We start from the raw sequence: 24,213 nt of genomic DNA, 5'->3' as shown, positions 1-24,213 counted from the left end.
TCCTATTTTGGTGTTTCCACCTTTCCATTCAAAGTTTTTCCTCTATAGAACTGAATCTGTGCCTGGTCTTCCTGGCTATCATTGCTGCTGGAGTCTGTTCAGTGCCCTTTGTTTCTTTTAGCAATTCTGCAAAGTTCTTAGCCTGCTTTGTTATTGAAGTTGGTTGGCTCAGGGCTCCATTATGATGTTGGGCTACCTTCATGATGTTTTCATCCTCAGAGCCTTTTAAGTATTGTCCTATACTTACTATTGCGGCTCTGTAGGCTTGTTTGATTTCGGTCAAGCCTAGTCCACCTACTCTGCGTGGGAGGTATATTCTGTCCATACACTGGTTTCTATATGTGACTTTGTGCAGGGTGAGAATCTTCCTGGTCTTAACATCTATCCTATCTATCTCTCCTTTTGGCCAGTCTACAATACCAATTTTCTCAGGTGGTAAATCAGAATCTCTAATTTTTTCCTTGGATACTTGGTTTCTACGTCTGCCCCACCCCTCATACCTTATGTATGTGATGCAGAAGAGGGGTACTTTCTTCTCCGCAAGGGACCATTTAACATTTTGAAATTGTCTCCTTTATTTTTTTGGTTCCTTCCCTTGATGGTTACTGGGGTCCAGGATTAGGACTTAACTGACCTGGTGGACTCCTTAATGTCTAGTGAGAAGTTGTTTCAAAGTAAATGTTTTGCTACAGACATCGCACTTGTATGGCTTCTCTCCTGTGTGAAGTCTTGAATGTACAGTGAGACTTTGTTTCGTAATAAATGTTTTGCTACAGACATCGCACTTGTATGGCTTCTTTCCCGCGTGAAATCTTAAATATACAGTGATATTGTCTTTATGGGTAAATGTTTTGCTACAGACATCGCACTTGTATGGCTTCTCTCCTGTGTGAAGTCTTGAATGTGCAGTGAGACTGTGTTTCCGGGTAAATGTTTTGCTAGAGACATCGCACTTGTATGGCTTCTCTCCTGTGTGAAGTCTTGAATGTACAGTGAGACTTTGTTTCGTAATAAATGTTTTGCTACAGACATCGCACTTGTATGGCTTCTTTCCCGCGTGAAATCTTAAATATACAGTGAGATTGTCTTTATGGGTAAATGTTTTGCTACAGACATCGCACTTGTATGGCTTCTCTCCTGTGTGAAGTCTTGAATGTGCAGTGAGACTGTGTTTACGGGTAAATGTTTTGCTAGAGACATCGCACTTGTATGGCTTCTCTCCTGTGTGAAGTCTTGAATGTACAGTGAGACTTTGTTTCGTAATAAATATTTTGCTACAGACATCGCACTTGTATGGCTTCTTTCCCGCGTGAAATCTTAAATATACAGTGATATTGTCTTTATGGGTAAATGTTTTGCTACAGACATCGCACTTGTATGGCTTCTCTCCTGTGTGAAGTCTTGAATGTGCAGTGAGACTGTGTTTCCGGGTAAATATTTTGCTACAGACATCGCACTTGTATGGCTTCTCTCCTGTGTGAAGTCTTGAATGTACAGTGAGATTGTCTTTATGGGTAAATGTGGCTTCTCTCCTGTGTGAAGTCTTGAATGTACAGTGAGACTTTGTTTCGCAATAAATGTTTTGCTAAAGACATCGCACTTGTATGGCTTCTTTCCCGCGTGAAATCTTAAATGTACAGTGAGATTGTCTTTATGGGTAAATGTTTTGCTACAGACATTGCACTTGTATGGCTTCTCTCCTGTGTGAAGTCTTGAATGTGCTGTGAGACTGTGTTTCCGGGTAAATGTTTTGCTAGAGACATCGCACTTGTATGGCTTCTCTCCTGTGTGAAGTCTTGAATGTACAGTGAGACTTTGTTTCGTAATAAATGTTTTGCTACAGACATCGCACTTGTATGGCTTCTTTCCCGCGTGAAATCTTAAATGTACAGTGAGATTGTCTTTATGGGTAAATGTTTTGCTACAGACATCGCACTTGTATGGCTTCTCTCCTGTGTGAAGTCTTGAATGTGCAGTGAGACTGTGTTTCCGGGTAAATGTTTTGCTACAGACATTGCACTTGTATGGCTTCTCTCCTGTGTGAAGTCTTGAATGTACAGTGAGACTTTGTTTCGTAATAAATGTTTTGCTACAGACATCGCACTTGTATGGCTTCTCTCCTGTGTGAGGTCTTGAATGTACAGTGAGACTTTGTTTCGTAATAAATGTTTTGCTACAGACATCGCACTTGTATGGCTTCTCTCCTGTGTGAAGTCTTGAATGTACAGTGAGACTTTGTTTCGTAATAAATGTTTTGCTACAGACATTGCATTTGTATGGCTTCTCTCCCGTGTGAATTCTTAAATGCACAGTAAGATTAAATTCATTAGAAAACGTTTTCCCACATTCACTGCATGTGCATCGCTTTCTAGCTAGAGCGTTGGAGTTAACATTACCAAAGATCCTTTTTTTTATCTGCTTCTCCTTTATATAATTCACCTCTTGATTCAAAACATCTTTCTGTAATAATTCTCTTCCACTGATTACACATGAAAGTCTTCCTTTTTCTTTTCCTTTATCCTCTTTCACAGCTGTCACTAAGTAAGTGTCTACACTTTCCTCATCATCGACATTCTCTTTACAACTTAATGAACCGTTTTCACTCACTGATGGATCGTACTCGTATGAATTTTTCAAGTTGCTTTCGCTGGAATCAAATATTTCTGGCTCTACTTTGACTTCCATTTTTGGATCCAAGAAAAGAGCGCCATCATTAAAGAGAGCAACACTGCCAGACGTATCATTATTTTCTGGATCGACTGCAGGTGAAAATAAATCTTCAATTTCACTTTTCATTGAAAATTCAAAAGGTGGTTCAGAATTCATCATCCTCTCCCTATCAAAAGATGACAAACCCCTTAATATTATTTTCAATAGACTTCAAAGAGGAAATTAAGACAACTTCCTATTCTCAGACATCATACGGTACAACAAAAACTTCCAACATGACCCTTTCTTTTCCTGTCTTACGTCTCTTGCATATACCTTCAGTAGCTTACAAGCTTTAGCAGTAAGAGGTGGATGATTCCTTCCTTTGAGATGAAAAGTCTGGGAGAAAAGAAAACTACAATCAGTTGGAGAAGAGGAAAACTCAATAAAATTAATGGAGTTTTCTAAAAAATAAAATAAATTCATAATGTTATGTACTTTGCATTTTTCCTAAACATACAAACCACAGACTTTGATCTGTGTTCTATCTGTTCTTGTTACACATTTCAGGCATCTAAAAATCTCATATCCTCTGTAGATTCTATAATCCACAGTATTTCCTGTGACATTATTGGTTTTATTCTTTAAATAGTTCTCCCCTTGCTCTTCAAAAAGACAAAGTTTCATCCATTGTCTTATTTCCTTTACTGTACTTCCTCTCCAGTCACCATCAAAATTGTCTTGCTAATACTGCTATGCACCTCTGAGCCTTCCTCCAGAATTATGAACAGCAAAAAGGTTTATAGTAATCCTGCACAGACAGGAACATTTACCACAAACTCTTCCATATTTCTCCCTCTGCCTTTGCTTTGGTTCTACTGTTATGGCAAATTAACATTACTAACATAAGTTTTTTCTTTCTGTGTTGTCCAGTGCCTTCTTAAAACCTACAGATACCCTCCATCCCTGTGAAGATGGACCAGGAATTCTGCAATTTTAGGCTGAGAGGGTCTGGATGAAGAATGACCTTTAATCTGGCACCAGCGTAAAAAAAAAAAATGCCTATTTGACTTGATAAAATCGACATGTAGAGCATCACATGGCTTAGGCTAACTAGATGAAAAGCCTTTTTACCTTGAGAACCTCCTGACAGGCTCCAAGCATGAAGATGAAGCATGTGGAGCACCTGATGAAGACTATGAAAGTGAGGCTGTTTGAGTAGATCTGGTCTCTCTAGCAATCTAACAGGAGGGTTCACTAGGACCTCAAAAAGGTCTGGGAACCAGTCCTTTCGAGGCCAGGAGGGAGCGATGAGGGCTAAGGAGAGACGACTGGTTTCCCTTGCCTTGATAAAACGCCCAGATCAGAGACACGGAGCAGCTGTCCACCTGAAGACTTCCTCATCTTGTAAGTGGGCATCTGTCCTCATGTACTGGGGATACTTGAACGAAGGGAAGACGACTTAGTAACAAAAGTTCATTGCTATGACATGGAATTAGAATTGAAAAACAATACAAGACTGAAAAATTATTTGAAAAAAAAGCCTCCCACTAATTGGGCACTCCTATATCAATACAAAACACAAGTATCTGGTTTTTTTCCTAGGACACCCACACACCCTAAAAAAAGAAGTAAAATATAAAAGTCCTATTTCAAAATACAGTCCCATTAGGTTTCTGATGCAAATTTCTTAGCAATTAACACCAAGAAAGAGCATTTTCGGTCAAAGTCAAAGTATTCAAACAAAGTACCCAGCTTGTGACATGAGAAAGGTCCAAGCTTGTTGCCATCTGCTGGCCTGGAGGGGGACACTGCCGTCTGCTGGCCTGGAGGGGGACACTGCCGTCTGCTGCCCTGGAGGGGGACATTGCCGTCTGCTGCCCTGGAGGGGGACACTCAACTGCTGCCCTGGAGGGGGACACTGCCGTCTGCTGCCCTGGAGGGGGACACTACCATCTACTGTCCCGAAGAGTACCTTTGAGTGTGCCTCTGCCCCTTCTTGTAGAGTGCCACTACCTCTGCAGGAACTGTTGAGAGCCACTACCACCAGCTAGACTGATGTTTAGCACTGTCATTTGCCGGCCTGGAGAGTGGAACTAAATGCTGCTGAGGAGAGAGGGGAACTGCCTCGGCTGTAGCTACTGGAGCCATTTCTGGCCTACTGGCTTTGGCCTTGTTACCCAAAAACTGCTCCCCTAGTCCACTGTCTGCAGTCTCTGGCGGACTAAAGGGATTAGTTGTCGGAACAGGCGAGGAAGCAAAGGGTCCACCTCAAGCAGGAGACTCCCAGAAGCCTGGTACAGGTGGGAGTAATGGTGAGAACCCTGGTACATTTCTTTGAGAAATCCTCAGTTCTTACCAGAATTTCCAAGGTCCCTAACCAAACATCAAGCCACAAAGTAGCCTGTATGGGAAGAAAAGGAGTTGGACAAGGCACGTCTAAGATCTCAGAATAGTTCCTCTGCTGCAGACAGGAAGTGGGGGAGGCTTGGTGGTAGAGCCGGAACGTTGAGAGGAGGAGAGCTCAAAGAGCTGTAGGATGACCGTAGCCCTGGCACCCTTCAGGCCCTGAGTCAAGGCAAGGATGCACTGGTCTCTGAGGGCTTCTAGGTGCAAGAGACACCGTGTCTTTTCTCTCTCAGTTGATAAACCCATGGAGAATCCTGATGAGAGTCAGAACCTGACAGAATGCATGGTCCGACTCTTTCTGCTCTCCTTCCGACGTTGGACTTGGACTTGCAGCGAAGTCTCCTTTTTCCACCCCCGAGAGCTCTTTTCCGAGTGGGTCGCGCACATCCCTCGAGTGACAGGCTGCATCTGTAGACTTGGAGGTTCTTGAAGAGGATTTAGGAAGAGTCTTGGAGTCCTTCGGTTTCTTTTGTGGAAGGAGGAAGGGCTCAAGCATCGAAATGTGCATTGTCATTTCCCTCCTGACTTCCATCAAGGGTGAACTCTCCGTGCGAGGGGAAACTTCCTCCGAAGGTGGAAGAGAGGAAGCCCCTCCCTGGTATTACCCCCTCGGCAGAGGTGAGGTAGAACAGTGTCCGGTGGAAGATGCAGGAGCAGACCTTGATAGCCTAATAGGAGTCAGCTTTACCCTAGGGGAAGTAACCACATCTGAGACCTTCTTCCTCTAAAGGGGAGAAGAAGCTGTGGTTCCTTACAGTAGGTCTGCTGTAGTTGTAAAATGCTCTGAAGAGCTGGCAGACAGAGCGGGCTTGAAGGCTTGCACCACTGATCTGACCATAGCCCTGAACCAAGGCTGCTGACTGACTGACGCACTGTCAGACAGATCCCCTGAAGGGAAAGGGACCGACAGTTCCCTGAGAGGAGTCTCTGCTGTTGATGGATCCACCTTCGAGGAAGGCAGCTTCGGGATCCTGAACCCTTCTGTGGAGACCCCTTCTCCTTTCCTCGGCGGTCGCGCTGTAATGCGTTAGCAGGGAGGGGAATGATGCGATGGTGAGCCATCTACTCAATGTTCTTTAAAACCTAGGTGCCTGTAGAACCTGCTCATGGCCATGACGCAAGTGGGACAGTGAGTGCTAGCAGCCCCGAGAGCACACAGGAGAACAATAGCGCGCAGTAAGATGCTGAGCAGGATGATGCTGGTGCGGTTTCTAGAGAACGTGCAGGCATGCAATACGACGCCACACAGGAGGATGCTAGCGCGCAGTTTCCGGTAAATTCGTAGGAAAGCTCTGGCGTGCAGGTGAGCACTGGCAAGCTGGAGAAAGTTTTGGCACAGGAGAGCGCTGTTGCACAATTGACCACTGGCGCTTGGGAGTGGGGTGATGTACAAGAGAGCGCTTTTGTGCAAGGAGGGCATTGGCGAGCCTTATACCGAGGCTGCGCATGAGAGCACTGATATCTCAGGGAGCGCTGTTGCACAGTGAACCACTGGCGCTTGGGAGTGGGGTGACGTACAAGAGAGCAATGTTGGTTTGGAGAGCGCTTTCGTGCAGGAGAGCGTTGGTGAGCCTGATAACGAGGCTGCGCATGAAAGTACTGATGTCTCAGGGAGCGCTAACGAGCTTGAGCTGGAGAGTGTAGTTGCACTGGCGAGTGCTGGCGAGCTGGAAAACACTACTCTTTGGAAGGAAAGGGCTGTGCTGGAGAGCGTTGGCAATCGGGAGATCGCTGGAGCATTGGAGGGGGCTGAGGATGAGAAGGAGAAGGCTAGCGGTCAAGGGAACGTCAATGTTCTGGAGAGCGCTGACTCAGTGGAGAGAAAGACGTTCAGGAAAGAGTTTTGAGTGCAGGCTGGCGCTAACGTGCTGTTGGAGAGCACAGGTGCACTGCATGGAGCTGGCAAGCTGGAGAGAGTTGCGCTCCGCTGAACACTTAGGTAGAACATCCGAGGATGTACAGGAGATGGGAACAGTAAAGACAGGTCAGGAGGTCGACTGGAATGTCGAACTGGAACAGGTATGTGCCCTTTGGAAAGGCGAACATCCACCAATGGCGATCGCGAATGATATGCAGAAGAGTCCAGGGCTGAAGTCCGAGGACTAGCCGCAGCGTCGTCAGGAGAAGGACCAGGAAAAGCGAAAGTCGAGGGCCAGAAGACCACTGAAGCAGCAGCTCCTCTGTGGGCGACGGCTGTGAAGACGAGGCTGAAGAGCCTTTTCAATGATGGTGAAGGGCAACCTTTAAGTCAAAGCAGAGGGCGAGCTCTGCAACGTGGGATCAGCAAGCTGACCTTGAGCAGCAGTCCTCCGAAGAGGAGTCTCTATGAGAGAACTCACTCGACGGAAGAACCACTCATATGAGAGACAGACGATGAACTTAGTTTCCCCCTCGAAGGATGGACAGAACAGGGGAAACGTAGTCGTCAGCAACAGCAGGAGAGTTTAGAGGGTCAGGGGCGTCGACAGCGGCCAGAGAAGATGCCTCTGACACCACAACATCGACAAGAATTAGAGGATCCAGCTCAGAAGTCAACGACGGCTGCACACTCGCATTGCGGACCCGGGAGCCGCAAGGACGACCACACGTAACACAGAACCCACAAACAAGGCCTTCCCGGGGGGAGAGGTGGGGCGACTTCGCTAGGGGAAACAACACCATCTCTTAAGCACAAGGGTTGGCAAAAATTAAAGTCTACATTACTGCTCGACGGTCTCTCAGAAGAACTCGAACGGGTAGGACCTTCGGAGGAAGGTAGGTAGACAGAAGAAGAGATCTTGTTATTTTTCCTTCATAAAAAAGAACCTTCGAAAGAGAAATATCCCGCTTTGACTTCTTCCGCCATTGCCAAAATCTTTCCCACGGGGAAGCAGACCACTCCCGACGTTCATTGCACTAATTACCACAATCATACCGTTGACCTCTGCAGGTGGGAGAAAGGGTGTGGCAGTTAGTGCCCATGGCTGACGTGAAGGTCCGGCAGGGTTGGCATTCAATTCCAGGCCAAGTATGCATGGTTGCACAAGACAACACAAACACACACTATTAAAGACAAAGTATAAACAAAAAGCACTAATGGCAGTTCAAAATATAACTTGGTGAGGATGAAAAACAGCAACAACCTTTACCATCCAAGCCAGAAGCAAAGTAAATTAAATCACCGGTGTGTGAGAGGGAGCGGTAGCAAGCTACCCCCCGCCCCTCCAAGTCCGCTAACTAGCGGAATGGCAAGTTAAACCTCACTAAATCTTAATGGCTCGTCATTTCAACTTCACTGAAAGTAATACCCCTATTGAATAGGGTAGGTTCGTATTCCAGTTACGGCACATACAAAGAATAATTCAAAGCTATCACTCAATGGCAAGTCAAAAAGGTAAGGGAGCAGGAGAGCAGCAATGTCCGTTCTCCACCAAGCCAAAAGCAAAGTAGATGCTCAGCCCAGTGAGTGAGTGAACAGGGTAGCCGGCTACCCACAACCTTCCCGCTAACTGGCGGTTTAGGTAATTATCCCTCATTAAAAGTCTTATGGCTCATCTTCCAGCCTCGCCGAAAGTAATATCCCTATAAACAGCGAAGGTATAGACAGAACAAATATTTATTTAAAGTTACATAAAAAAAAAATTTGTTTTTAATCCTTCAATCTTCTATTTTTCATATTCAAACACTGACAACTAACTTGACACGAAATTAGACCCAAATTATTGTACTTAGTACAGTTAACATTAGGGTGAGCTATGAGTCCAAACAAATTGGATTTCCAAAAACAAACCATGACAGCCTCTGGACATGATTACTGATCTATACCACTAATACAATCAATATACTGTAAACTTGATTAAAAAACATCACATATTCAATTTTGTAAACTCACATTAATACTGAAACCTGTAGAATTTATTCTTAAATAAATTGGGTTATGGATTTAATCAAAAGACCCAGCCCTGGGACTTGGAATATTACTCAGCAAAATATCTTTAAATCTTAACTTCATTCTTGTGAAACCTGAATACAGTACTGTACTAAGAATGCTGTAAAATCATTTGACAGGAACTCTATCTCCAGAGAGACCAATGCAGACTGAAATGTTTGAGAAGAGCAATTGTGGAAATGAAAGAGAAACCAAATATTTAGATATTTTAATGAAGACTCTCCTCTCAAAGACAATCCAATGAAACTTATATAACCTAAACTAATCACTAAGACCATAAAAGAGATTACATCAAGGAAATCACAAATCTTAAAAATAATACTTTTCTACCTTAATACTATACTTATATTCAAACCCCCAAAATGAAGCTATCTCCATACCATAGTACTTTGTAAATAATTGCATGCCTTCATATTCCAATATGAGCAGACTGGCTTTTAATTCCTCCTTCCCGCTAACATCCATAACTTCCCTACAGTACAAGAAGCAGGTAGAATCATCCAATAATACTTTCAAAAAGAGAAAATGTCACCAGCATTCTTTCAAAAGACTTAATGCTGTATATTATTCTCTAAGCTTTATTTAGGCTGTGACCAAGCCAATCAACTACTGCCCCTGACACTAAATCAGCGGATATTTCCAAGTTCAAAATTAGTACAAATGTTTTTTCGGTTGGCGATGTTTCATTTCCTGGTTTTTATAATGCTTATTAATTCAACATTGTTATCTATCTTAAAATAATTTAATTTTTCTCTTATATAGTTTATTCTTTACATTCCTATTTCTTCACTGCACCAGACTGTCAACTATTTGCTCCCTTTGGCTAGTGGCAATTTGCTTTTGCCCCTTGGCTTCTAATAGTAACTTTTAGCTACTTAGCGAAGGGAGAGCAAGAGTTGGACCAACCACTCTGCTCACACCACCACTTGTAACTGAAAGTCACTGTGCAATTGCGGCAGGACTTCCTGAGGGAAGGTGATGGCGGGATCAGTATGTGTTAACCCTTTTACCCCCAAAGGACGTACTGGTACGTTTCACAAAACTCATCCCTTTACCCCCATGGACGAACCGGTACGTCCTTGCAAAAAAATGTTATTTAAAATTTTTTTTGCATATTTTTGATAATTTTTTAAGAAACTTCGGGCATTTTCTAAGAGAATGAGACCAACCTGACCCCTCTATGTCAAAAATTAAGGCTGTTAGAGCAATTTAAAAAAAAATATACTGCAAAATGTGCTTGAAAAAAAATAACCCCATGGAGGTTAAGGGTTGGAAATTTACAAATAGCCTGGGGGTAAAAGGGTTAAGAGCTCCAGGATTGTACAAGGATACAACAAAAATACAAATTATTTCCAAATCTGCCATTTGTTATGGCACTACATACATACCCTTACGATATTTACAGTGGACCCTCACCGTTAGGTGGGTGTAAGTTCAAAAAACTAACTGGCTAATGCCTGACCTGGGGTGCTGCTCTGTGCTTCACATGATCTGATTGGAGGCACCACGTCGACTCTGAGAGCTAACGGCCTGGGTAATCGTGCGAAGGGGTAAGAACTCTCACATCTATAATCTCTGCTGTTTTTTCTCCTTTATTCCAGATCACAATATCAGATTTTATAGCACCTCCTTCTATGATGATTCTTGAGGAAACCTTCAGAGCAAAATGCTTTACCACAGTCCGTGCACATGAATGGTTTTTCTTCCATGTGAGTTCTTAAATGTTTATAGAGTCTCTGTTTTAAATGATTTATTTTGTCACATTCATGACATTGGAATAGATCCCTCATGTGATTTCTTATGTCTAGTGAGATAATTTTTCAAAGTAAAGAATTTGCTACAGACATTGCATTTGTATGGCTTCTCTCCCGTGTGAATTCCTAAATGTTTAGTGAGAGATTGTTTCAGAGTAAATGCTTTGCTACAGACATTGCATTTGTATGGCTTCTCTCCCGTGTGAATTCTTAAATGTTTAGTGAGAGATTGTTTCAGAGTAAATGCTTTGCTACAGACATTGCATTTGTATGGCTTCTCTCCCGTGTGAATTCTTAAATGTTTAGTGAGAGATTGTTTCAGAGTAAATGCTTTGCTACAGACATTGCATTTGTATGGCTTCTCTCCCGTGTGAATTCCTAAATGTTTAGTGAGAGATTGTTTCAGAGTAAATGCTTTGCTACAGACATTGCATTTGTATGGCTTCTCTCCCGTGTGAATTCCTAAATGTTTAGTGAGAGATTGTTTCAGAGTAAATGCTTTGCTACAGACATTGCATTTGTATGGCTTCTCTCCCGTGTGAATTCTTAAATGTGTAGCGAGTTGTGCTTTTGAAATAAATGTTTTGCTACAGACATCGCACTTGTATGGCTTCTCTCCTGTGTGAATTCTTAAATGTTCACTGATATATTGCTTCGAAGTAAATGCTTTGCTACAGACATTGCATTTGTATGCCTTCTCTCCCGTGTGAATTCTTAAATGGTTAGTGAGAGATTGTTTCGAAGTAAATGCTTTGCTACAGACATTGCATTTGTATGGATTCCCTTCCATGTGAATTCTTAAATGTGTAGTGAGATTATATTTTGAAATAAATGTTTTGCTACAGACATTACATTTGTATGGCTTCTCTCCTATGTGAATTCTTACATGTACAGTGAGAAATGCTTTTCTAGTAAATGATTTGCTACAGACATTACATTTGTATGGCTTCTCTTCCATATGAATTCCTAAATGTCTAGTGAGAAGTTTTTTCGTGGTAAATGCTTTACTACGGACATTACATGTGTATGGTTTCTCTCCCGTGTGAATTCTTAAATGTAATGAAAGACTATACCTATCATGGAAAGCTTTCCCACATTCACTGCATGTACATCGCTTTCTAGCTAGAGCATTGGAGTCAACATTACCAAAGATCCTTTCTTTTATCTGCTTCCCATTTATTTGATTCACCTCTCGATTCAGAACATCTTTCTGTAATAATTCTCTTCCACTGATTACACATAAAAGTCTTCCCTTTTCTTTTCCTTTATCCTCTTTCACAACTGTCCCTAAGTAAGTGTCTACACTTTCCTCATCATCGACATCCCCTTTAAAACTTAATGAACCGTTTTCACTCAATGATGCATCGTACTCGTCGGAATTTTTCGAGTAGCTTTCGCTAGAATCGAATATTTCTGGCTCTACTTTGACTTCCATTGTTGGATCCAAGAAAAGAGCGCCATCATTAATGAGAGCAACACTGCCAGACGTATCATTATTTTCTGGATCGACTGCAGGTGAAAATAGATCTTCAATTTCACTTTCTATTGAAAATTCAAAAGGTGGTTCAGAATTCATCATCCTCTCCCTATCACAAGATGACAAACCCTTTAATATTATTTTCAATAGACTTCAAAGAGGAAATTAAGACTAAACTTCTTATTCTCAGACATCATACTTAACAACAAAATCTTCCAACATGATCCTTCCTTTTCCAGTCTTACATCTCTGGCATATACCTTCAGTAGCTTAAAAGCTTTAACAGCAAGAGGTGGATGATTCCTTCCTTTGAGATGAAAAGTCTGGAAGAAAGGGAAACTACAATCAGTTGGGGAAGAGGAAAACTCAATAAAAATAATGGTATTTTCTAAAAATAAAATAAATTCATAAAGTACTGTAATTTGCATTTTTCCTAAACATACAAACCACAGACATTGATCTGTGTTCTATCTGTTCTTGTTACACATTTCAGGCATCTAAAAATCTCATATGCTCTGTAGATTCTATAATCCACAGTATTTCCTGTGACATTATTGGTTTTATTCGCTAAATAGTTTTCCCCTTGCTCTTCAAAAAGACAGAGTTTCATCCATAGTCTTATTTCCTTTGTGGACTTCCTCTCCAGTCACCATCAAAATTGTCTTGCTAATACTGCTATGCACCTCTGAGCCTTCCTCCAGAATAATGAATAATAATATTGCACAGACACGAAAATTTACCACAAACTCTTCCATATCATTCTCTCTGCCTTTGCTTTGGTTTTACTGTTATGGCAAAGTAACATTACTCACTTGGTAAGTTGTTTCTTTCTGGTTGCCTTTGTGTTTTCCAGTGCCTTCTCAAGAACAACAGATACCCTCCATCCCTGTGAAGATGGACCAGGAATTCTGCAATTTTAGGCCAAAAGGGTCTGGATGAAGAATGACCTTTCATCCAGTACCAGCGTCAAACAAACTGCCCATTTGACTTGATAAACTCGACGTGTAGAGTGTCAAATGTCTGAGGCTAACTAAACGATAAGCCTTCTTACGTTGAGAACCTCCTGACAGGCTCCGAGCATGAAGATGAAGCCTGTGAAGCCCCTGATAAAGACAATGAAAGTGAAGCTTAGTAGATCTGGTTTCTCTAGCAATCTGACAGGAGGCTTCACTAGGACCTCAAAAAGGTCTGGGAACCAGTCCTTCCGAGGCCAGAAGGGAGCGAAGAGGGCCAAGGAATGACGACTGGTTTCCCTTGCCTTGATAATATGCCCAGATCAGAGAGAGGGAGGAGGTGTCCACCTGAAGACTTCCTCATCTTGTAAGTGGGCATCTCTCCTCATGTACTGGGGATACTTGAATGAAAGGAAGAAAACTTAGTAACAAAAGTTCATTGCTATGACATGGAATAAGAATCGAAAAACAATAAAAGACTGAAAAATTATTTGAAAAGAAAAAACACTCCCACTAATTGGGCACCCCTATATCAATACAAAACACAAGTACCTGGTTTTTTTCCTAGGACACCCACACACCCCCCCAAAAAAGAAATAAAATATAAAAGTCCTATTTCAAAATACAGTCCCATTAGGTTTATTAACACCAAGAAAGAGCCTTTTTGGTCAAGGTCAAAGTATTCAAACAAAGTACCCAGCTTGTGACATGAGAAAGGTCCAAGCTTGTTGCCGTCTGCTGGCCTGGAGGGGGACACTGCAGTCTGCTGGCCTGGAGGGGGACACTGCCTTCTGCTGCCCTGGAGGGGGACACTGCCGTCTGCTGCCCTGGAGGGGGATACTGCCGTCTGCTGCCATGGAGGGGGAAACTGCCATCTGCTGCCTTGGAGGGGGACACTGCCGTCTGCTGCCCTGGAGGGGGACACTGCCGTCTGCTGCCCTGGAGGGGGACACTACCGTCTACTGTCCCCGAAGAGTACCTCTGAGTGTGCCTCTGCCCCTTCTTGTAGAGTGCCACTACCTGTACAGGAACTGTTGAGAGCCACTACCACCAGCTAAACTGATGTTTAGCACTGTCGTCTGCTGGCCTGGAGAGTGGAACTAAATGCTGCTGAGGAGAGAGGGGAACTGCCTCGGCTGTAGCTACTGGAGCCATTTCTGGCCTACTGGCTTAGGCCAGGTTACCCAAGAACTGCTCCCCTAGTCCACTGTCTGCAGTCTCTGGCGGACTAAAGGGGTTAGTTGCCGTAACAGGCGAGGAAGCAAAGGGTCCACCTCAAGCAGGAGACTCCCAGAAGCCTGGTACAGGTGGGAGTAATGGTGAGAACCCTGGTGCATTTCTTTGAGAAATCCTCAGTTCTTACCAGGATTTCCAAGGTCCATAACCAAACATCAAGCCACAAAGTAGCCTGCATGAGGAGAAGAGGAGTTGGACGAGTCACGTCTAAGATCTCAGAATAGCTCCTCTGCTGCAGACAGGAGGTGGGAGAAGCTTGGTGGTAGAGCCGGAACGTTGCAAGGAGGAGAGCTCAAAGAGCTGTAGGGTGATCGTAGCCCTGGCACCTTTCACGCCCTGAGTCCAAGGCAAGGATGCACTGGTCTCTGAGGGCTTCTAGGTGCAAAAGACACCATGTCTTTGCTCTCTCAGTTGATAAACCCATTGAGAATCCTGATGAGAGTCAGAACCTGACAGAATGCATGGTCCGACTCTTTCTGCTCTCCTTCCAGCGTTGGACTTGGACTCTCAGCGAAGTCTCCTTTTTCCACCCCCGAGAGCTCTTCTCCGGGTGGGTCGCACACATCCCTCGAGTGACAGGCTGCATCTGTAGACTTGGAGGTTCTTGAAGAGGACTTAGGAAGAGTCTTGGAGTCCTTCGGTTCCTTTCGTGGAAGGAGGAAGGGCTCAAGCATCGAAAGCTGCATTGTCATGTCCCTCCTGACTTCCATCGGTGGTGAACTCTCCGTGCAAGGGGAAACTTCCTCCGAAGGTGGAAGAGAGGAAGCCCCTCCCTGGCATTACCCCCTCGGCAGAGGTGAGGTAGGACAGTGTCCGGTGGAAGATGCAGGAGCAGACCTTGATAGCCTAATAGGAGTCAGCTTTACCCTTGGGGAAGTAACCACATCTGAGACCTTCTTCCTCTTCAGGGGAGAAGAAGCTGTGGTTCCTTACAGTAGGTCTGCTATAGCTGTAAAATGCTCTGAAGAGCTGGCAGACAGACCAGGCTTGAAGGCTTGCACCACTGCTTTGACCATAGCCCTGAATCAGGGCTGCTGACTGACTGACGCACTGTCAGACAGATCCCCTGAAGGCCCTGAAGGGAAAGGGACCGACAGTTCCCTGAGAGGAGTTTCTGCTGTTGATGGATCCACCTTCGAGGAAGGAAGCTTCGGGATCCTGAACCCTTCTGTGGAGACCCCTCCTCCTTTCCTCGGCGGTCGCGCTGTTATGCGTTTGCAGGGAGGGGAATGATGCAATGGTGAGCCGTCTACTCGATGTTACTTAAAACCTACGAGCCTGTAGAACCTGCTCATGGCCATGGTGCAAGTGGGACAGGGAGCGCTAACAGGCCGGAGAGCACACAGGAGAAGAATAGCACGCAGTAAGACGCTGAGCAGGATGATGCTGGTGCGGTTTCTAGAGAATGCGCAGTACAACGCCACACAGGAGGATGCTGGCGCGCAGTTTCCGGTAAATTCGTAGGAAAGCTCTGGCGCGCAGGTGAGCACTGGCAAGCTGGAGAGTGCCAGCGAGCCAAAGGGTGCTGTTGAGCTGGAGAGAGTTTTGGCACAGGAGAGCGCTGTTGCACAGTCGACCACTGGCGCTTGGGAGTGGGGTGACGTACAAGAGAGCGCTGTTGGTTTGGAGAGTGCTTTCGTGCAGGAGAGCGTTGGTGAGCCTGATACCGAGGCTGCGCATGGAAGCACTGATGTCTCAGGGAGCGCTAACGAGCTTGAGCTGGAGAGTGGAGCTACACTGGCGAGTGCTGGCGAGCTGGCAAACACTACTCTTTGGAAGGACAGGGCTGTGCTGGAGAGCGTTGGCAATCGGGAGATCGCTGGAGCATTGGAAGGGGCTGATGTTGAGAAGGAGAAGGCTAGCGGTCAAGGGAACGTCAATGTGCAGGCTGGCGCTGACGTGCTGTTGGAGAGCACTGGTGCACTGCAGGGAACTGGCAACCTGGAGTGTTGGCGCTCCGCTACACTTAAGTAGAACATCCGAGGATGTACAGGAGATGGGAACAGTGACGGCAGGTCAGGAGGTCGGCTGGAATGTCGAACTGGAACAGCGATACGCAGGAGAGTCTAGGGCCGAAGTCCTAGGACTAGCAGCAGCGTCGTCAGGAGAAGGACCAGGAACAGGCGAAGGTCGAGGGCCAAAAGACCACTAAAGCGGCAGCTCCTCTGTGGACGACGGCTGTGAAGACGGGGCTGAAGAGCCTTTTCAATGATGGTGAAGGGCAACCTGAAGTCAAACCAGAGGGAGAGCCCTGCGACGTGGGATCAGCCAGCTGACCTTGAGCAGCAGTCCTCCGAAGAGAAGTCTCTATGAGAGAATCCGAGGGGAAGAACCACTCACAGGAGACAGACGATGGACTTAGTTTCCCCTTCGAAGGATGGACAGAACAGGGGAAACGCAGTCGTCAGTAACAGCAGGAGAGTCTAGAGAGTCAGGAGCATCGACAGCGGCCACAGAAGACCCCTCTGACACTACAATCTCGACAAGAATTAGTGGATCTACCTCCAAAGTCAACAACGGCTGCAAACTCGCATTGCGAAAGATAAATTGCAGCAAGAAGTCCTTGAAGGGTGGACTCGGGAGCCTCAGGGACGACCACACCTGTAACACATAACCCATAGACAAGGCTTTACCAGGGGGGAGAGGTGGGGCCACTTCGCTAGGGGAAGCAACACCTTCTCTCAAGCACAAGGGTTGGCAAAAATTAAAGTCTACACTACTGCTCGACGGTCTCTCAGAGGAAGCCGAACAAGTAGGAGCTTTGGAGGAAGGTCGGGAGGCAGAAGAAGAGATTTTGTGTTTTTTTCCCTTCCCACAAAGGAACCTTCGAAAGAGAAATATCCCGCTTTGACTTCTTCTTCCGCCCTTGCCAAAATCTTTCCCACTGGGAGGCAGACACTCATTACACTTATTACCACAATCACACCGTTGACCTCTGCAGGTGGGAGAAAGGGTGTGACAGTCAGTGCCCATGGCCGACATGAAGGTCCGGCAGGGTTGGCTTTCACGTCCAGGGCAAGTATGCATGGTTGCACAAGACAACACAAACACACACTATTAAAGAGAAAGTACAAACAAAAAGCATTAATGGCATTCCAAAATATAACTTGGTGAGGATGAAAAACAGCAACAACGTTTACCATCCAAGCCAGAAGCAAAGTAAATTAAATCACCGGTGTGTGAGAGGGAGCGGTAGCAAGCTACCACGCCCGCTAACTAGCGGAATGGCAAGTTAAACCTCACTAAATCTTAATGGCTCGTCATTTCAACTTCACTGAAAGTAATACCCCTATTGAATAGGGTAGGTTCGTATACCCGTTACGGCACATACAAAGAATAATTCAAAGCTATCACTCAATGGCAAGTCAAAAAGGTAAGGGAGCAGGAGAGCAGCAATGTCCGTTCTCCGCTGAGCCAAAAGCAAAGTAGATGCTCAGCCCAGTGTGTGAGTGAACAGGGTAGCCGGCTACCCACAACCCTCCCGCTAACTGGGGGTTTAGGTAGTTATCCCTCACTAAAAGTCTTAGGCTCATCTTCCAGCCTTGCCGAAAGTAATATCCCTAGAAACAGCGAAGGTATAGAGTGACAGAACAAATATTTCTTAAAAGTTACATAAAAAAATATTGCTTTTAATCCTTCAGTTTTCTATTTTCCATATGCAAACACCGACAATTAACTTGACCCGAAATTAGACCCAAATGATTGCATTTAGTACAGTTAACATTATGGTGAGCTATGATTCCAAACAAATGGGATTTCCAAAAAACAAACCATGACAGCCTCTGGACATGATTACAGCTCTATACCACAAATACAATCAATATACAGTACTGTAAACTTAATTAACAACATCACATATTCAATTTTGTAAACTCACATTAATACTGAAATCTGTAGAATTTATTCTTAAATAAATTGGGTTATGGATTTTACCCACAAGACCCAGCCCTGGGACTTGGAATATTACTCAGCAAAATATCTTTAAATCTTAACTTCATTCTTGTGAAACCTGAATACAGTACTGTACTAAGAATGCTGTGAAATAATTTGACTAGAAACTCTCTCTCCAGAGAGACCAATGCAGATTGAAATGTTTGAGAAGAGCAATTGTGGAAATGAAAGAGAAACCAAATATTTAGATATTTTAATGAAGATTCTCCTCTCAAGGACAATCCAATGGAAAATTATAAAACCTAAACTAGTCACTAAGACCATAAAAGAGATCACATCAAGAAAAACACATAAATCTTAAAAAATAATGATACTTTTCTACCTTATTACTATACTTATATTAAAACCCCCAAAACGAAGCTATCTCCGTACCATAGTACTTTGTAATTAATTGCATGGCTTCATATTCCAATATGAGCAGACTGGCTTTTAATTCTTCCTTCCTGCTAACATTCACAACTTCACTACAGTACAAGAAGCAGGTAGAATCATCCAGTATTACTTTAAAAAAGAGACAATGTCACCAGCATTCTTTCAAAAGGCTTAATGCTGTATATTATTCTGCAACTGAATCAGCGGATATTTCAAAGTTCAAACTTGATACAAATGCTTTTCTGTTGACGATGTTTCATTTCCTGGTTTTTATAATGCTCATTCATTCAACATTGTTATCTATTTTCAAATAATCTCATTTTCCATTTCTCTTTTGTAGTTTATTCTTTACATTCCTATTTCTTCACTGCACCAGACTGTCAACTATTTGGTCCCTTGGGCTAGTGGCAATTTGCTTTTGCACCTTATCTTCTATTAGTAATAATTATGCTAATATGACAAATTTGGAAATAATTTGTATTTTTCCTAACTATACAAACCTGGAGCTCTTTACAGTGGAGACGCATTTTGGCAACAGCTGGAACTAGCTGTAAAACTCTTAGCTACTTAGCGAAGGGAGAGCAAGAGTTGGACCAACCACTCTGCTCACACCAGCCGTTGTAACTGAACGTCACTATGCAATTGCGGCAACTTCCTGGGGGAAGGTGATGGCGGGACCAGTATATGGTAAGAGCTCCAGAATTGTATACATAGGAAAATATAAAAATTATTTCCAAATTTGTCATTTGTTACGGTACTATATACAAACCACTACGATCTTTACAGTGGAGACTCACCGTTAGGTGGGTGCAATTCCAAAAAACTAACTGGCTAGTGCCTGACCTGAGGTGTTACGCTGTGGTTCGCATGAGCTGTTTGGACGCATCATGTCACCTCGTGGACTCTGAGAGCTACCGGCATGGGCAATCGTGCGAAGGAATAAGAACCCTGACATCTATAATCTTTGTTGTTTTTTCTTCTTTATTCCAGATCACAATATCAGATTTTATAGCACCTCCTTCTATGATGATTCTTGAGGAAACCTTCAGAGCAAAAAGCTTTACCAAAGTCCTTGCGCATGAATGGTTTTTCTTCCTTGTGAGTTCTTAAATGTTTATCGAGTCTGTTTTAAATTATTTGTTTTACCACATTTATGACATTGTAATAGATCTCTCCTGTGATTTCTTATGTTTAGTGAGATATCTTTTCGAAGTAAAGAATTTGCTACAGACATCGCACTTGTATGGCTTCTCTCCCGTGTGAATTCTTAAATGGTCAGTGAGATTTTGTTTCCAAGTAAATGTTTTGCTACAGACATCGCACTTGTATGGCTTCTCTCCCGTGTGAATTCTTAAATGGTCAGAGAGATTTTGTTTCCAAGTAAATGTTTTGCTACAGACATCGCACTTGTATGGCTACTCTCCCGTGTGAATTCTTAAAGGTTCAGTGAGAGATTGTTTCCAAGTAAATGTTTTGCTACAGACATCGCACTTGTATGGCTTCTCTCCTGTGTGAATTCTTAAATGGCTGGTGAGATATGCTTTTAAAATAAATGTTTTGCTACAGACATTACATTTGTATAGCTTCTCTCCTGTGTGAATTCTTAAATGTTTAGCGAGATGTGCTTTTGTATTAAATGTTTTGCTACAGACATTACATTTGTATGGCTTCTCTCTTGTGTGAATTCTTAAATGTCTAGTGAGATGAAATTGTCTATTAAATGTTTTGCAACAGACATTGCATTTGTATGGCTTCTCTCCCGTGTGAATTCTTAAATGTAAAGTGAGAGGTGCTTTTGTAGTAAATGTTTTGCTACAGACATTACATTTGTATGGCCTCTTTCGCGAGTGAATTCTTAAATGTGTAGCGAGACGTGCTTTTGTAATAAATGTTTTGCTACAGACATCACATTTGTATGGCCTCTCTCCCATGTGATTTCTTAAATGCACTGTAAGATATCTTTTATTAGAAAATGTTTTCCCACAGTCACTGCATGTGCATCGCTTTCTACCTAGAGCATTGGAGTTAACATTACCAAATATCCTTTTTTTTATCTGCTTTTCATTTATTTGATTCACCTCTTGATTCAAAACATCTTTCTGTAATAATTCTCTTCCACTGATTACACAAGAAAGTCTTCCTTTTTCTTTACCTTCATCCTCTTTCAAAACTGTCCTTAAGCAAGTCTCTACATTTTCCTTCTCGTCGACGTCCCCTTTACAACTTACCGAACCGTTTTCACTCACTGATGCATCGTACTCGTCGGAATTTTTCGAGTAGCTTTCGATAGAATCGAATATTTCTGGCTCTACTTTGATTTCCATTTTTGGATCCAAGAAAAGAGCGCCATCATTAAAGAGACCAACACTGCCAGATGTATCATTATTTTCTGGATCGACTACAGGTGAAAATAGATCTTCAATTTCACTTTTCATTGAAAATTCAAAAGGTGGTTCAGAATTCATCATCCTCTCCCTATCACAAGATGACAAACCCTTTAATATTATTTTCAATAGACTTCAAAGAGAAAATTAAGACTAAACTTCCTATTCTCAGACATCATACTTAACAACAAAATCTTCTAACATGAACCTTCCTTTTCCAGTCTTACGTCTCTGGCATATACCTTCAGTAGCTTAAAAGCTTTAGCAGCAAGAGGTGGATGATTCACTCTTTTGGGATGAAAAGTCTGGAAGAAAAGGAAACTACAATCAGTTGGGGAAGAGGAAAACTCAAAATTAATGGAGTTTTCTAAAAATAAAATAAATTCATAAAGTACTGTAATTTGCATTTTTCCTAACCATACAAACCACAGACATTGATCTGTGTTCTATCTGTTCTTGTTACACATTTCAGGCATCTAAAAATCTCATATCCTCTGTAGATTCTATAATCCACAGTATCTCCTGTGACATTATTGGTTTTATTCTTTAAATAGTTTTCCCCTTGCTCTTCAAAAAGACAAAGATGGTTCATCCATTGTCTTATTTCCTTTACTGTACTTCCTCTCCAGTCACCATCAAAACTGTCTTGCTAATACTGCTATGCACCTCTGAGCCTTCCTCCAGAATCATGAACAGCAAAAGGCTTTATAGTAATCTTGGACAGACAAGAACATTTACCACAAACTCTTCCATATTTCTCCCTCTGCCTTTGCTTTGGTTCTAGTAATATGGCAAAATAACATTACCCACTTGGTAAGTTGTTTCTTTCTGGTTGCCTTTGTGTTGTCCAGTGCCTCCTCAACACTATCAGATACCCTCTATCCCTGTGAAGATGGACCAGGAATTCTGCTATTTTAGGCTCAGAGGGTCTGGAAGAAGAATGACCTTTCATCTGGCACCAGCGTTAAAAAAAAACTGCCTATTTAACTTGATAAACTCGACATGTAGAGCATCACATGGCTCAAGCTAACTAGATGAAAAGCCTTCTTACCTTGAGAACCTCCTGACAGGCTCCAAGCATGAAGATGAAGCATGTGGTGCCCCTAATGAAGACAATGAAAGTGAGGCTGTTTGAGTAGATCTGGTCTCTCTAGCAATCTGACAGGAGGCTTCACTAGGACCACAAAGAAGTCTGGGAACCAGTCCTTCCGTGGTAAGAAGGAGCGATGAGGGCCAAGGAAAGACGACTGGTTTCCCTCGCCTAGTTAAGAGCAGCCCAAATCAGAGAGAGGGGGGAGGTGTACACCTGAAGACTTCTTAAGCTTGTAAGTGGGCATCTGTCCTCATGTACTGGGGATACCTGAACGAAGGGAAGACGACTTGGCAACAAAAGTTCATTCCTATGAGATGGGATAAGAATTGAATACAAACTGGACAGAAAAATTATCTAAAAATAAGAAAAAAAAAAAAGCCGCCCACTAATTGGGCACCCCTATATCAATACAAAAACACAAGTACCTTTTTTTTTTAAGACACCCCCCCCACCCAAAAAATAAGAAATAAATTATAAAAGGTTTATGATGCAAATTTCTTAGCAATTAACACCAAAAATGAGCCTTTTTGGTCAAGGTCAAAGTATTCATACAAAGTTCCAAGTTTGTGACATGAAAAAGCTTCAAGCTTGTGAATTAAGTAAGTTCCAACCTTGCGACTTAAGAAAGCTTCGAGCTTAAAGGAGAACCACGCTATATTATGGTTCATTATCTACAAAAGGAGTCAGCAGGGTTTGGACATTGACAACCCTTAACTTTGACTGCTGCTGAACTCTTTCTATGCCACTTTATGGTCACCTGTTTCTGGGGACGTATATGTGAAACACTACCCATGGAAAATCTGTCAATATATATGAGGCAATTATAGTATGATGGGAAAACAACTGACAGTGATAAGAATAATCATGAGATAGAAATGATACATGATAAATGGTATCCAGCCTATTTTCCCTGAAGGGTCCACTTATAGTCTGTGAAATACACAGAATCAATAAACACTATGGCAATCAATGCAATGCAATCATTCTCTATGGTCCAGCTAGTGACAACTGGCAAGAAAAAGGTTGCTTAACTGTAAAACACAAAAGAATTATGTCTCATTTTATAGTTCCACAGCAGGTAAAAACAAAGGGGAACACCCCTTTGTGGGCAAGGTGGCAGAAACTCCAGGGTAGCCAATGACAACAGTCATCGGCAACAGATCCACCTCAGAGGAAGCCAGTGTCACTTTCTCTCAGAAGTTCAATGGAGAAGCTCCAACAACGTCTTGTTTGACAGGGGACCAGCCATACCCAGCGATGGCCACAAATGTAAAATATCACCACAGTTCTGTCCCTCGAACCCCAAAGTTGAACTGGTGTTAAATGGTTTATCCTTCTGCTTGAACGTCGAAATCAGAGGTTTCTTAGACTTCGATGAGGACCCCGAAGGCAAAGAATCTCTCTTAAGACTTTTTGCACCTACATCTAAAGCTCTTCCACTGGGAGGCAGACCACTCCCAACACCCAGGCCAGGTGTTGCCCTGATCACAACGCGGCCTATGCAAGCTGTATGTCGATACATTTAGAAGTGTGACCGTCCAGATAAAAGTTATTTCGAGTCTTTTGTAGTGAAAACTATAACCAAGACTTTCCTTATACAACCTCGCCAGTGTATGAGGACGCAACAGTATTAGCTTAATACTAGGTACACAATGGAGCATGGTTTACCTGCAGTGGTTTTAGTTCAGCGTATGCAGAGAACCAAGGATGCTGCTTTCCGCAAGAGAGGGGACGATGAAGAAAATAATAAGAGCCAGTCAAACCTTTTCAATCACGGAGAATTAAAACCGAATAAACAGTGCCCTCAACTTTCTGCTACTTGTCCAATAAGGAGCTTGAGGTATTATACCAGCTGTTGTGCAGCCACCACTGGGCCGATAGAAAACGTATCGAGCCTCCTGTGGGTTATATCTTGCAGGCAGTGGGCTGTGAAAGTGTTCTGACATTTCATCACCTCAGCCTGAAGAACCTGTTTCTGAGAAATTCCTCTTGAATGCCAGGGACATA

General features: G+C 43.2%; 4 protein-coding genes across 4 annotated transcripts in view; all 4 read right to left on the bottom strand.

The window, feature by feature from the left end:
* The window catches only part of LOC137637607 (zinc finger protein 721-like), a 313,366-nt gene that overhangs the window by 160,319 nt on the left and 128,834 nt on the right, over positions 1–24,213 (bottom strand).
* On the bottom strand, positions 574–2,974 carry LOC137637596 (zinc finger protein ZFP2-like). Its single transcript, XM_068369745.1, has one exon. It carries the CDS (start codon positions 2,827–2,829, stop codon positions 1,318–1,320), a length of 1,512 nt encoding a protein of 503 aa, XP_068225846.1. The 5' UTR covers positions 2,830–2,974; the 3' UTR covers positions 574–1,317.
* LOC137637606 (zinc finger protein 501-like) lies at positions 10,597–12,175 on the bottom strand. Its single transcript, XM_068369754.1, has 2 exons — positions 11,252–12,175; positions 10,597–10,722 (listed from the first exon to the last, which is right to left on the bottom strand). Exons 1-2 carry the CDS (start codon positions 12,173–12,175, stop codon positions 10,597–10,599), a joined length of 1,050 nt encoding a protein of 349 aa, XP_068225855.1.
* Positions 20,145–21,164, bottom strand: LOC137637605 (zinc finger protein 501-like). Its single transcript, XM_068369753.1, has one exon. The coding sequence runs from the start codon at positions 21,162–21,164 to the stop codon at positions 20,145–20,147; it is 1,020 nt and encodes a 339-aa protein (XP_068225854.1).

Source organism: Palaemon carinicauda, unplaced genomic scaffold (assembly GCF_036898095.1).
Source record: "Palaemon carinicauda isolate YSFRI2023 unplaced genomic scaffold, ASM3689809v2 scaffold88, whole genome shotgun sequence".
In the NCBI taxonomy this organism is placed as follows: domain Eukaryota; kingdom Metazoa; phylum Arthropoda; class Malacostraca; order Decapoda; family Palaemonidae; genus Palaemon; species Palaemon carinicauda.
This window is presented reverse-complemented; position numbering and strand designations above follow the sequence as displayed.